The sequence below is a fragment of the Momordica charantia genome (genome assembly GCF_013281855.1).
Source record: "Momordica charantia cultivar OHB3-1 chromosome 10 unlocalized genomic scaffold, Mcharantia_2.0 BLBB01000010.1, whole genome shotgun sequence".
In the NCBI taxonomy this organism is placed as follows: Eukaryota; Viridiplantae; Streptophyta; class Magnoliopsida; order Cucurbitales; family Cucurbitaceae; genus Momordica; species Momordica charantia.
The window spans coordinates 903,505-917,565 of record NW_028275158.1 but is presented as its reverse complement, the minus strand read 5'-3'; the positions used below and the strand labels follow the sequence as shown (position 1 = coordinate 917,565).

The following is a 14,061-nucleotide window of genomic DNA, read 5'->3' as shown; positions in this document are numbered from 1 at the left end:
AACTTATTTTTAACCTATAGCTTTATTTACCTATTATATTTTTTTTATTTTAAAAAGAACAAATAAGATAAGATCGAAGAATTATATGAAATCAGGAAAAAAACAAACAAACAAACCCGATTCACATAAAAATAATAATAAGAACAAAAAAGAAATAAAAAATTGTCAAAAGCGTACACACAGTCCAACATGTAATACTCATGCAATTTTTTTAGTACTGGTTACGTGCAATCCAAATGTGAATATAATATTGAAAAAAGTCAAATATTTCCCACATTCGTACCCGACCCGACCCGTATTCCCCCTCTCGTCTCCTATATAAACCCTAGCCTACAACCAGCTTTTCAAATCAATCGTATCCAAAAAAAAAAAAGGAAAAAGAAAAAGAAAATCAAAGTGTTGTTTTTGAATTTGTTGAGAATTAGAAATGGAGTGGATTGGTGTGATTGTGTGGGGGATAATTAGGGTTTCGTTGGTGGTTTTGTTGGTGAGAGTTGTATTTTCATGGTGGATTTTGCCGGTTTTGGCTCACAGAAAGCTCAAGCGAAACGGCTTTAATGGAGGCCCTCCTCCAAGATTCCCTCTCGGAAATATTACTGAGATCAAGAACACGATGAAGAAAGCTGCTGCTTCTGCAGCCGCCGCCGCCATTAATGGCGGTGCAGGCGCTTTTAGTTCATCATCAAATATCTCCCACGATATTCATTCCACTGTTTTCCCTTACTTCGCTCAATGGCAGACCTCTTATGGTAATCAAACTATACCCTCTTTATCTCTTATATATTTTCAAATACCATTTTTAACAAAATATATATATAGAAAATCTTTGCAGTGTTGTTTCCTTCTTATTTGTTATCATACTTGTTGGGGTTCGTGTAATTATCCAAATCTACAAGTGAGGAGAGTGTTAGATATATATCTATAAATTTGTTCGATCCATCCACTTAAATTTTTGAATTGAATGGTGGTTTATTCATCCTTAATAAACTTCAACTGAAAAAATGTAATTAAATTACAATAAACTAAAAGAGTTAGGATAAATTTAATTCGTTTACACATGTTTCGATTTGTTAAATGTTAAGTGCTTTCTTTTTATATATTTTTTTTCTGTATCTAATAATATTTTAAGACAAAGCTGCAGGTGATGATAATTGAATATTATTTTGAGAAAGATTAGGCATATCTAATTATTCTCATTACAATAATATTTCAATGGCTATTTGTCCATCGTCTAAGCATTTTCTTAAATCTTATAAACAAAAATATAATGAATTCTATAAATGGGACGTAAGCGGAGTTAGCTACTATTTTATTAGGTTAGAGATTCAAATTTTCATACTCATGTGCCGTATAATAAATTTAATGAGATAGAAAATTAATAATAACAAAACAAGCTTACTATTTTATCAATTTTCTTTTGTTTTTTTATTGAAAAGAAATAACTGCTATGTTAACAAACAAATGACATACCGCACATAGAAGAACAACTTTTAGGATCCAATAAATTAAAATCAGTATATCTATTCATAACATATCTAAAAATATAATTTTCATATTTATTTCTCAATATTTAAAACTATTTAGCGCCTCTAAGGAACCTATTAAACCATGGATGAGAAATGGATTTTAGCTTTGGTCTAAGGAGACTAAGATTAATTAAGAAGGAATGGGTTCAAACCCCGTGGTGTTCACCCCTTCAAGAATTAATAATTACTATATGTTTTTCGAGACCAAATGTGTCCTAATAGGGATAGAGTCAGGAGAATAAGATGTGAACTGAGAAGAAAGGAAAAGAATAAGTGTTGGAAGTATATTTCTCCTCCATGACTGAAAATAGATGACAAGATTTCTCTTTCCATAAACATAAAGTCTTATTCATGACTAACACAGTTGACAAATATGTCTCCTCCGACAAAATATATAATGGTCACATCACTGTGCATATAAATATCTTCAGTTAAGGTCTCCATATGTTTGTTGTAACAAAAACTAATGTCAAATTCAACCACAAAAATCAAGATCTAAGTTATACGGAAACTTTTAAAGTTGAAGAACTAGGAGAAAATATGATAGATACATAAAATGGAGGTTTTATATATGTTTTGTGTTGCAGGGAAGAAGTTTGTGTATTGGTTGGGGACAGAGCCATTTTTGTACATAGCAGAGCCGCAGTTTGTGAAGAACATGTCTGAAGCAGTGATGGGAAAGGGCTGGGGGAAGCCGGCGGTCTTCAGAAACGACAGAGAGCCGATGTTCGGCGACGGCCTCGTCATGACTGAAGGCGACGACTGGATTCGCCATCGCCATATACTCACCCCCGCCTTCAACCCAGCTAACTTGAAGGTAATTCTCACTTAACTTTCATTTGTCGAACATGTTCGATTCAAGCCGAGCTTATATTTAGTACATGAGTTCACTTAACTTTACATACTAATTTTGTTGTTGTAGTTCACTGGCTAAGTATATGTTATACAAATTTGACTACCAATTTTTGTGTACACTAAAATCTTAAGTTAAACAACTCAAATTTGTTAAAATTGTGAGTCAAAATGGTTGTGAATTAATATTATTTATGAGGGTATGAAAATCTAACATGACATTGCAAAATGAGGAGGGTTTTTTTCTTATTATTATTATTATCATCGTGATTGATTATTATATTTTTGGCAAAGGAAAAATTTAATATGTTTATATATGTGAAATGAAAACTGAAAAGCAACCGTTGGTGGTGGAGATATGACATATCACTCTATATGTAATGACAAACAAATTATATTAGTAGTTTATGGTTTGGTTGATAAGATTGGTTTTATCTCTTTTCTTTTAGAATATCCTCTTAATTTTTAGAGGGAAAAAAAAAAAGAGAGAGAGAAAAACCCTAACCTTTTTGTGTACAGAAAGCATGGCCAAATCAATTTTTATTAATAATTTTTATTTTTCTTAATTCATATTGAAAGTCAAATACATGTTAAAAAAAAGCTATCATCAAAATTAATCATAAAGTAATATTAAAAAGAACCAGATTTAACTACCGGCCATCAAAATGCTTAATGAAGAATTTAATTATATATTGAGATTTAAAACGTGCTTCTTTATTGAATAAAAAATATATATTAAACTTGATTTAAGAGAGTCTTACCTCATTTACTTTCTCACGTAATTGTTTATCTATATAATTAAGTAAATAATGCTTTTACTTTATAAATTTTTTAATTAAGTCATTTCGTTAGTGAAAGTAATTTCGCTTTTTTATAATTAATCACAAAATAAAGGCCACTAAAATTTTAAAAACACAATCAATCAGAATTAACCACGCTTAATAATTAATCAATTAATTAATTTAGTTTTTGTTTGTGTTTTTTTTTTTTAATTTTCAGGCAATGACAAGGCTGATGGTGGGGTCCACCACTAAAATGCTGGACGAGTGGGCCCGCCGCTTGAGCTCCGGCGGCCCAGAGATGGACGTGGAGAGAGAAATAACGGCGACCGCCGGCGACATAATCGCGAAGGCGAGCTTCGGAATATGCGATCGGAGCGGCAGAGACGCGTTCAACAAGCTCAGAGATCTCCAATTCACTCTCTTCCGGAACAGCAGCTACGTCGGCGTCCCGTTCAGCAGCATTTTCCTGTACCCGACCCGAACCCTGACCGCGAAGAGACTCGGATCCGAAATCGACCGCCTCTTCTTGTCGATCATATCGGAGAGGAAGCAATCGCCGGACGCCTCCGCCTCCGATTTGCTCAGTAGGTTGATTGAGAGTCAGAGGAACGATAGCGCCCCCGCCGCCGGAAAGTCGTGGCTGACGACGAGAGAACTGGTGGACGAGTGCAAGACGTTCTTCTTCGGCGGCCACGAGACGACGGCGCTGGCGATTAGTTGGACGATGCTGCTGCTGGCGACGAGGCCTGAGTGGCAAACCATTTTACGAGAAGAGATCAAAGAAGTTATCGGAGATAGAGAGATCGATTTCGCCATGCTTTCTCGACTCAAAAAGGTTAGGGTTTCTCTTTATCTTTATTAATTGGATTATGAATTTGGTTAGATTATTGCAATTTTCATTAGTTAATATATATATATATATAATAATGAAAAAGGTTGAGAATTAGGGTCAGAAATCCATGCGATGGAGTTTCACGCGAGAGTTATATGGATCGATTATTGGGTGTGGTTGTACGGCATGATATGACTTTTTGGCCCATAAGATCATAAAATATTCTCCTTTTTTTTCAAAATCATTTTTAATTCTGTTGAAGTAATGATTCGGTCTTATATTTTAAATCGGTAAATATTTAGTTATTAAGCTCAACTCAATACATACTAATTCAATACATACTAATTTAATCTATGTAGTTTAAAGTTTGTAAAAATTTAGTTGTCGTAAAAAGTAAATTTATGAGATTAAATATGTTTATAAACTATAAAAACTAAAATTTTGATACTTAATTGTAATGAGATTTTTCATGATTCAGATTCAATTGTTACAAGTTTTAAATTATAGAGATTAAATTATTATCTATATAGATTAAATTGTTACATACTAAAATTTTTAACATTCTTTCTAGTTTCGGAAGAGATTGCATTGTGCTCCTACTCTTTTGGAAATTACATTTGGAAAACTTGCACAAATTTATAATTTTTTTTTTCTTTTAGCGTACCCAACAACACGTGTGAGTTCTTTAATTTTCAAATGGATTCAATGTTTGACCAATAAAAATTCATCTAATCTTCGTATCTTTCTAACTTAAACTTAAGCTGATTTGAACATAGTTTAAATTAAGACCACATACATATATATCTTCGAATCTCTATCTTCCTGGACATGTTGAACTCAGAAAAATATATGTGATTACACTTTTACATTGTGTTAATAACTATTTTAAACTTTGTTTAGTATTTTCCCTTCTCCCATTTGCATATGGATCGGCACAATCCCATGCATTAATCTCAAACCCTAAAATCCCAATTCTAGAACAATCAAATTCATTTATAAAGAAATTACCTAATGATCATGACAAGGTGTGTGTTGATAAAATGTGCAGATGGGATGGGTGTTCAATGAGGTACTTAGGCTATACCCATCAGCCCCAAACATACAAAGACAAGCCAAAGGAGACATTAAAGTAGGCGACACGACGATCCCGAAAGGAACCAACATATGGATCGACATCGTAGCGATGCATCACGACCCGAGCCTTTGGGGCGATGACGTGAACGAGTTCAAGCCCGAGAGGTTCGAGAAGGACAGCATTCATGGCGGGTGCAAGCACAAGATGGGATATTTGCCATTTGGGTTTGGAGGGAGAATGTGCATTGGTAGAAACTTGTCTTCCATGGAGTATAAGATTGTGCTAACCCTAATTATTTCTAGGTTTTCTCTCTCTATTTCTCCCTCTTATTCTCATTCTCCTGCTATTTTGCTCTCTTTAAGACCTGCCCATGGCCTCCCTCTCATTCTAAAACCCCTTCACCCTTAACCTTACCTTAACTTTGCCTACTCGTGTTTCTCTTTCAACGTCATCGTCTAAAGTCAAAAGTACTGTAATATCCGTTTCTCTTTTACCCTCGTCTAAAGTCGAACTTGTAATACCCATTTCTCTCCTTTAACGTCATCCAAAGTCAAAATTGTAATAGTTATATGATTATAGATATCCTAGGTGCATGTAATGGTAAAATTGTCCAATTATGATTTATATGATCAATAATAATATGTATAATAATAGTCCTGTAACATTGGCTTATTATATGACCTTAATTAGTGTGAATGCAGAACTATGATTAAAGTTTTTTAGATTTAATTATAAGGAGTTTTTCATGTATTTCATCGTAGTGTGTAATATAGATAAATCCTCGTATTCGTGACTTTTTTTTTTTTATAGTACAGTGGGAATGGGAATTCAAATTCTCAACCTTATAATTGGATACATGTGTCTAAACCCGCAGTATGCTCTAGTTGACTCGTGACTATTTTTTTTTAACGATAGAGAAATTTCGAAATTTCTTAATTTTGTTTCTGATCTTCATCATTATATTGTTTTGGCAAATGAAAAGAAAAGAAGTATTAACTATACAAAATGGTGCTATTAATTTTTTTTTAATACAGTTTCATCCTTAAATCTTTTGAAATCCTTAGTATTTCAAAAAATTTCCATTAAGGTCCTTGGCAGAAAATTTGTTAGAATCTGTTTGACCATTATTAATTTAATATATCTTCAATACATGAACATATGCCTATCAGCAATCAAACTACTTATTAACAAATTAAGGATTTTTTGAAATCCTTAGTAATACAACAATAATGTATTAAAGAGAGAACGGTTCACCTAATCTAATACATAGAAACTTAACCAATTAAGCGGCACATTGAATTCATAAAATTCCTAAAAGACGTAATTGGGAATGTTTTAATAAACTCATAAAAGTTGATTACATCAGAACTGGTGCATCTTCAAAAATGAAGAAATTTTAGAATACAGACAAATGGAATGACACATCACAATAAACATATTATAGATTGAATTTCCAAAAAAAAAATCCTTTTTATTTCAACTTTCTCTTTCTTAAAAAAATATTTTAATTTGTGCTGTTTATTCATCTGTGTATGTGTATTGCTAGCTTCTGTGTGTCTCCTCCTCCCCTGTGTGAAGAAGTTCCCATGGTCACCTATCTTCCCTTTCTTAATCTTTTCAAAAGAATGTTCTACAAATTGTCTGTCAGAACCTGCAATGTTTCATGTGGCTTAGAGGATTGGAAATTGATTTGAACCAAAAAAAAAAAAAGAAAAATCTGAATTCTGATGAGGAGATTAAATTAATTATTACCAGAGTTTATGGTATAATATTATGGCAAGAACTGTCACATGGATAAGCACAATCAATTTCCTTTATGTTCCTCCTCCTGCTGAAGTACCAATCTCCAACTGCCTCTGCTATGGTCTGCAAAATATAAACCAACATTTCTCAATTTTGCTGCAAAATTACCGATCTTACAAGAGACATGGCTCTCGAAGTCGTAGTAAATTCAGAAAGTATGTATGTAATGCTCGAGATTTCGTAGTTTTTCTCTAATTTGCTTCGAGAAAGAAACAAGTAGCGCGTACCTTGTTGTCTATTGTTGGGGAGTTCTCTGCAAACCATGTGTCTTGTGACTCACTTTGGCAATGGGCAAAACAAGAATTTATGAACATTCCTCCTCTGCTTGAATATTCGTAGAATAATCTTAGTGCAGAAAGCATACTCATCCTTAGACCTATGAATTTCAAAAATTCAAACTTCAACAAGATTAATCTAACAACAAATAATTTCGGGTCAATTAATTTGTCTTGATCGAGGGATGTCATTGAGAAATAGGAATCCGTGTTACCAAAAGATTTCCTGCGATTATTTCTAGTATCTACATGATTAAATTATATAAAATGAGTAGTCTTTTATTTATACCACCACGAGTTGGCATAAAGGTCCTTGGGTAGTGAAAAGGTTAAAAGAACTTGCAGATAATAATAGGTTCAAACCCACAGTAACGTACTTTATAGATCAAAATTCTACGAGTTTTCTTAGCAGTAGGATTAGGTGTCAATCCAAGCATAGCTTATAAGACACCTATTAGGCTATTACCACACCGAAGGTCATGAGTTGATCCGCACCCTCGCAATTGTTGAACTTATAAAAAAATATATAGTATAATTAGGTTGTTATTCCGTGAGATTAGTCGATGGGACGTGGGTTTTACCTTGCAATACATCAATCTGTTGTTCACTACAAGCTGCTGGATCGAGTTTGCAGTGGTTCCAGTGTCCGTGCAGATCAGAAGATGGCGGTACCAATCCGTGATGAAACTGTTTGATATAAAGGATTGAAGGGCTTCAAATTAGACATGATATTGGCAGTGACACATTACATTATCAGATAAAGAAGATGAAGTTTTTCTTTACTTGGTAAACATCGTATGCTGAATTCAGAATGAAAAATGGAGTTGTTATGTACTTCAACGAGTACTGAGGGAAGATGCACTGCACAGTAAACATATGAAGTGAGAACTGGGAAGAATTTTAGAACCACATTTAGTACTGTAAAATAAAGTGAGATGTGAAATCCTGGCAAAATAAAGAAATACCAAATCTGGGTAGTAAGAGGAGGCTGTGCAGTTTTCATTCAGATTTGGCTCCATCCCCTGTAATCCACACCTTGCACCACATTAATATATGTTCAGAACACAATCATACAAGACTTTTATGATATTTATTTATATTCTCACACCCGCTCTCACTCGTGGGTGTATTAGAATAAAATGATATGATAGAAGTTCGATCTCCTACTTTGATACTATGTTAAGTTGATAGGTTACAGTATGTTTAATCGTATTCTTTAGCAACTGTTGCCCTGATTTACTCCCATCGTTTTACATATTCAACCAAAGAAAAGTTTACTGAGCAAATGCAACATGAATTAAGAGGATTGAATTGTGTTGATATTGATGGGAAAACTAATGTACCTGCAGAGCCGCAAGATCCTTGTAGAAGTTCCTCATGGTGTGGTTTAAACCTATATCTCTTCTGTGAAAGTAGAAGAATTAATTAAACCTCATTAACAAACAACCCATTTGCTTAAAAATGAAGTTTAGCTCACAAGTCAAGGAAAAATCCAGCATCACTCAAGCACTTGACAGTGGCGTTTGTTGGCAAATACTTGGTGAAGTTTTCACAGTGCAGAAAGGCTGCTAGACCTCCAGCAGAGCAACCAGAAAGCAAAGCCTGCAGAACATCACAAAACAGCTTCATTTTTCTGTAAATATTTCATTAGTTGCATGTTCAAAACTTGGCTCTGGGAAGAGGAAATTGATGTTTCATTATTTATACCTTCTGTGCTGTGGCCAATCCTTTGGGGAGAAGATCAAGAATGATGGATTCCCATATTTTTTGGCCTTTGAAATAAAGCAGTGAGGTCTGCATTTGTTGGAAGCAGCTTATTAGATGTGGCTTAATTGGAAAAAAAAAAATCTCAAAACTCAGCTTTAGAATAATGTGAGAAATTAAAGGAGAGAAAATTACCCCATTGTCAAACAACGCATCTCCTGCAAACGAGGCTCCATCACAGTACCTGAGTTTCACACGGTTCCAGTTGTAAAAATCTGCTCCAAAGAGATCACCAAATTCAATGTCTATGAGTAGTACAAGATTATAAAACATCACAGAATTTACTGTCAAATTAACAACGATTGTGAATTATCTATTTTCAACTAACAAAATTTGAACTCTAAGTTTGCAATTTATTGCTTTTAATTACTCAATGCTGGACCAATCTACCATGATCAAAGAAGTTCCAACCGTGACTTTTCCTACAGAAATGGAACTGTTTCTATAGAGTCATAGACCTACTAACTTTAATTTGGATCTCCTGCGGATGATGTCTAGTTTTTGTTAAAATTTAGGTTTAAATCTTATTTTCAGATTTTTTCTATTTTGATCTATAAACTTATTTATGTTGAGCCTTGAACTTTTAATAAATAAGTGTTTTGCTTCTTGAACTTTCAAAAAGTACTGCTCTAGCCCTCGCTCTTATTTTAGCACATAAGACTCGCCTTTAACTATCTCGCATGGCTCAAATATATGTATGTCTTACATGTATTTGAAGGTCTATATGTTAATTGAGAGCAAACTAAAGACAAAAATTAAAATAATTTTTTTTTAAGTTTAAAAATTAAGATAGATATTTTTTAAGTTAAAAGACCAAAATAGAATATAAGGAAAAATGAATAATTTAAAAGTTTAGATGCCAGAGTGAAACAAAATTAAAAGTTAAAATACTAGTTTGATCCTTGTACTCTCAATTTTTGTTCATTTTATTTCCTGTACATTCAAAATGTTCATTTTGGTCCATGTATTTTCAATTTTGGTTCATTATAGTCCTTATACTTTCAGAATGTTCATTTTGGTTCCCTTATTCTTAAAAAGTTACCATTTGGTCGCTTAGTTTTATTCTTAATCTCTTTTTTTTCTATTACAATTTTAACACTCTACTAAAATCGATAGATCTCTTAAAATGACAATACTTTATACTAATATGTGTAACATTTGTGTTAAAATTTTACAAACAGGAATTAAAATGATCATTTTTTAAAAGTACAGATACCAAAATGAACATTTTCAAAGTACACGGACTAAAATGAACCAAAGTTATCAAAATAAACATTTTCAAAATACACGGACTAAAATGAACCAAAATTTAAAGTACAATAACCAAAATGAACATTTTCAAAATACGGAGACTAAAATTAACCATGACTAAAGGTACAAAGACAAAAATAGTATTTTAATCAAAATTAAATTATAAATTTAATTCTTAGATTTGTGTTGGATAAGTCAATCAACTTAAAAGTATCTAATATATTCTTGAGCTTGTAATTATTAAATTTTGAATTTTATATCAATAGTTGTTTACTTATATGAACAAGGACAGATGTGGCATTTGCGAGTTTGAGACAGACAACGATGGCAGACTAGAATTTCAAAGCTGTCGTGCAATATCTAAATCTAATATTAACCTCAGCTTTCGCCGCTACAACTTTTTACTTGTTGGTTTTGGTCATCATATTCATACAGTGCCGTAGCTGTCAGCTTTGCCACAAGCAACTTAGTCTCGTGAAGCCTACAGACAAGACACACACACCACCCAATTCCTAATTTACTACAACCTGGGCCATGTTCTCCTTATGTTCGGTTTTTCACCTTTTTACCTTTTTCTCCCCCAAGTTTCCATATCTACCCCTTGCTTTTTTTATTTTTCCGAGGGAGATGGTCCAACCTGGTCGTCTAACTAACTAGTCAATCATATTTCTTTTATAAAATAATGTATTAATTTTTCTTAATGCATGTTCAAATCCATTATTATTTGGGTTGAAAACACACCCGAATCTTAGGGCGTGCCAAAAATGTAGGGACTAAATTTGCAATTCAAACGAGAGAATGACATTAACTCAAGTAAGATGAATTAATGAGAGAAGATATGTACCTGGATTAAGAGAGGCATTATTGCTAAGAATGCCAGAGAAGTCTTCCCATTTGGTCATGAGACGAGTCGATCCTCTCCGGGTACTCGCTCTTTCCAAACACGATTTTACATCGTTGCACCACCCTCCGCCCTATCATTCACAAAGTTTGACCATACTATATCACCAACCAGCTGTGGTCTGGTTCATAAATAATTGAAAAACTTTAATAATCTTAAATTATAGCTGACAGTCTAGATTACTTAAAATACATACATTGAAGAAAAAGTGCATTATTAATCTCTGAACATGTATAATTATGGGGACCCACCAAGGGCAAATAAACCAAAAGCAGTGAAATAATTAATTTCCCCATTCATGCTCATGCAGTCGTTGAATATTGGTATGTTAGCTTTGAGGGTCACTTTCTTTCTTCAATTCAAAGTTTCGTGCACACTACTCAATTCTCTCCGCTCGGGACCATGCATCAAATAACTCAACCCATTCATTCCAGAGCCTCAAATAATTCACTCATTTATTTGCTACCAATATTATCTTTTGGTTAAATTAATAATATGTCTATATTGAATTAATCCAACTTAAGTATTTACTGATAAATAGACATCTTAACCATGAAGGAATAAAAAGAAAAGAGAAAAAAAATAAAATAAAAGGCTGTCAATTTTTTTATGGTAATAATTAAATACGAAGATAGCTATTATTTATTCATAAGCAACTAAATTTTATAAATCATTTTGCCTTTTTGTGAAACACTTTAGTAAGCTTGTTTATATTAATTGCATGTAAATATATGGGGATGCATATATGTAGTAGCATAAATTCTTTTTTGCCTTTCATTTCGGAGCCCTTTATCTAAGTGACATAAAATATGCATGTACTTTTATGAGTAGAAAGTTTGAAATTTTTAAAAATAGTCTAATTCAAATAAAATTCAAATTCAAATATGTTAAAAAAGGGTCAAATTTATGCCATATTCTAAAAAGAAATGAAAACTTATGACATTTTTAGTTATGCGTGTGAGAAAAAAAATAATTTAAATGAAGTATAATTTTTGTAATAACCGTTTAATAACTATGGAAATTTACAACTTAAAAAGTAAATTCAATGGCTGTCATGTAACATGCTGAGAATCTAAAAGTTTTCAAAATATGAATGCATTAATCACTTGCTTAAAATATTAAAAATCAATTTGTCGCTAAATTTGGAAACATAATTAAAACAATTTTAACGTATATAATATATATTGACTACGGAATCCTTATGGTTTGCGCCAACGAAGCATTGGAAATAAATAAATAAATAAATATGCGATGCGAAATTGCGAACACCGACCGACAACAGTCCCAACCCACGGCATGCAAAAGGATCGAGAAAACGGCGTCGTATTGCCCGTGCTGTTTTTACTCCCGGTGAAAACGGCAATCCGACTTAACTTCCCCGGTGGGGTTAATAATTACGCCAGCTAGGAATGAGACGTGTCGTGCGCTCATTGGAGGAAATAGCATTTAATTCCATTTCCCCAAATATGGAAAGAAATAAATAAAGAGAAGGGAAATTATTCACCTCGAACTGTAGAAGCCAGTTTCCCGTTCCGGCGCCGAATCCTCTGTGCAGGTGATACGCCGGCAAGCTTCCGTCCAAACAAACTGATCCAAATACACAAACACAATTCCATCAAATTTTAATAAAATAAAACGACTTAACGAAACGAGTGTGGAGTGGAGTCTTTCACTTACGGGCTCCGATGGAAGAGGCGTTGCGGACCAGCGTCATCTCGACCAGGAGGCGCGCCTCGGCGCCTCGCGGCCACCGCAGCGCTGAAGCAAGAAGAAGCAGAGCTACGAAAGAAGCTTCGACGGCGGCCGGCTTCATCTTCGGGCGTCGCCGGTGAGCGGCGTCGCATTCGAAAGCGGTCGGCGGAGATTGCGTTTTGGGAGCGCGTTTGGATTTTATATAAAGAGGAGAAGAACTGAAGAAGAAGGAATGATTTCTTTGTTAGGCGAACAAACGAAGTGGTTCAGTGTGATTCAGTGGCTTGGCTGTCTTTATTACGTGGTGGTGGGTTCATAATTTGACATTCGGTGAACAAATATTTACGCCATTTGCCATTGCGGGAAAATAGAGCAAGTTTTTTTTTTTTAATGAATTCGTGATGCCGCCAAGATCGAATAATTAAAGTAAATATCAAATTGTTTATAAATGCAAATTACCGTTTTCCATTTTGTCTGTCCTGTGAAAATTAAGGTTACGTTCATCCTATTTCTTGATTTATTGAGTGAATATATGTTTGGCAATATTTACAGATTTATTTTTAAAACTATTTTTAGGTTGTGATCCCAATTCCAATAGTATGAATTTTGAAAATAATATTTCTAAGTTAATTTTTTAATTTAAAACTTCAATTACATATATATATATATATATATATATATAAACTTTGATAGATATACATGTAATAAACTCATCTCATTTTTGTTAAAATGAAAACATGTAAATGTAGTGTAATAAACTCACAACTTCTTGATTGGATAAACTATTTTTTTAATTATTGATTTTAGTACAGTCTGTTTAATTTTTTTTAATACAACGTGTAGGGGTGGGGGACGAACTCACAACCTATTAGTTTGAGATATATGTCAATTACCGCTAAATCATGCTCGCTTTGACGATTTTAGTATAAACTGTTAAACTTTAATTTGGTTTATGTTTTCATCAAATTCCATCCAAATGTATTGAATTAAACTCTCTAATCAACCATAAATGAAATCTACTCCTTATGAGGTTGTATGTTTAAATTCTCACGCCCTAATTATTTTTTTAGTACAACAACATAGGGAGATGGAGGATTTACACCCACGACAATATATTATTTTTTAGGCAAAATATTAAAACAGAAGTAGTTGTCCCGCATAAAAAATGTACAAAGATGAGGTGTGTTATAAGTACTATAAAAGGCCCATAGTTGTGGGATTATATTTATTTTCTCAACCTACAATATTCACTCTAATGTTGTGTGTAATTAGAGTTGGAGAGAGAATTTTGTGTGACTGTAATAATTT

The 14,061-nt window shown here is 33.3% G+C and overlaps 2 protein-coding genes across 2 annotated transcripts; one reads left to right on the top strand and one right to left on the bottom strand.

Moving 5' to 3' along the window:
- Positions 1-370: 370 nt before the first annotated feature.
- CYP715A1 (cytochrome P450, family 715, subfamily A, polypeptide 1) lies at positions 371-5,729 on the top strand. The gene is made up of 4 exons (XM_022285345.2): positions 371-749; positions 2,114-2,343; positions 3,378-3,995; positions 5,041-5,729. Exons 1-4 carry the CDS (start codon positions 428-430, stop codon positions 5,473-5,475), a joined length of 1,605 nt encoding a protein of 534 aa, XP_022141037.1. The 5' UTR covers positions 371-427; the 3' UTR covers positions 5,476-5,729.
- Positions 5,730-6,375: 646 nt separating this feature from the next.
- On the bottom strand, positions 6,376-13,023 carry LOC111011539 (Pectinacetylesterase family protein). Its single transcript, XM_022285346.2, has 13 exons — positions 12,739-13,023; positions 12,566-12,648; positions 11,005-11,134; positions 9,045-9,124; positions 8,853-8,939; positions 8,623-8,747; positions 8,489-8,549; positions 8,111-8,167; positions 7,929-8,006; positions 7,727-7,832; positions 7,098-7,246; positions 6,820-6,933; positions 6,376-6,718 (listed from the first exon to the last, which is right to left on the bottom strand). Exons 1-12 carry the CDS (start codon positions 12,872-12,874, stop codon positions 6,826-6,828), a joined length of 1,200 nt encoding a protein of 399 aa, XP_022141038.1. The 5' UTR covers positions 12,875-13,023; the 3' UTR covers positions 6,376-6,718; positions 6,820-6,825.
- Positions 13,024-14,061: the final 1,038 nt, after the last annotated feature.

What these genes read in the sequence shown, in the direction of transcription:
- CYP715A1 (XM_022285345.2), top strand. Translation starts at nt 428, where the DNA reads ATGGAGTGGATTGGTGTGATTGTGTGGGGGATAATTAGGGTTTCGTTG. An exon ending in TCAACCCAGCTAACTTGAAG is followed by an intron (nt 2,344 to 3,377) that starts GTAATTCTCACT and finishes TTTAATTTTCAG; the next exon opens with GCAATGACAAGGCTGATGGT. An exon ending in TGCTTTCTCGACTCAAAAAG is followed by an intron (nt 3,996 to 5,040) that starts GTTAGGGTTTCT and finishes TAAAATGTGCAG; the next exon opens with ATGGGATGGGTGTTCAATGA.
- LOC111011539 (XM_022285346.2), bottom strand. Translation starts at nt 12,874, where the DNA reads ATGAAGCCGGCCGCCGTCGAAGCTTCTTTCGTAGCTCTGCTTCTTCTT. An exon ending in CGCCTCTTCCATCGGAGCCC is followed by an intron (nt 12,649 to 12,738) that starts GTAAGTGAAAGA and finishes TATTTGGATCAG; the next exon opens with TTTGTTTGGACGGAAGCTTG. An exon ending in ACAGATTGATGTATTGCAAG is followed by an intron (nt 7,247 to 7,726) that starts GTAAAACCCACG and finishes TGAAATTCATAG; the next exon opens with GTCTAAGGATGAGTATGCTT.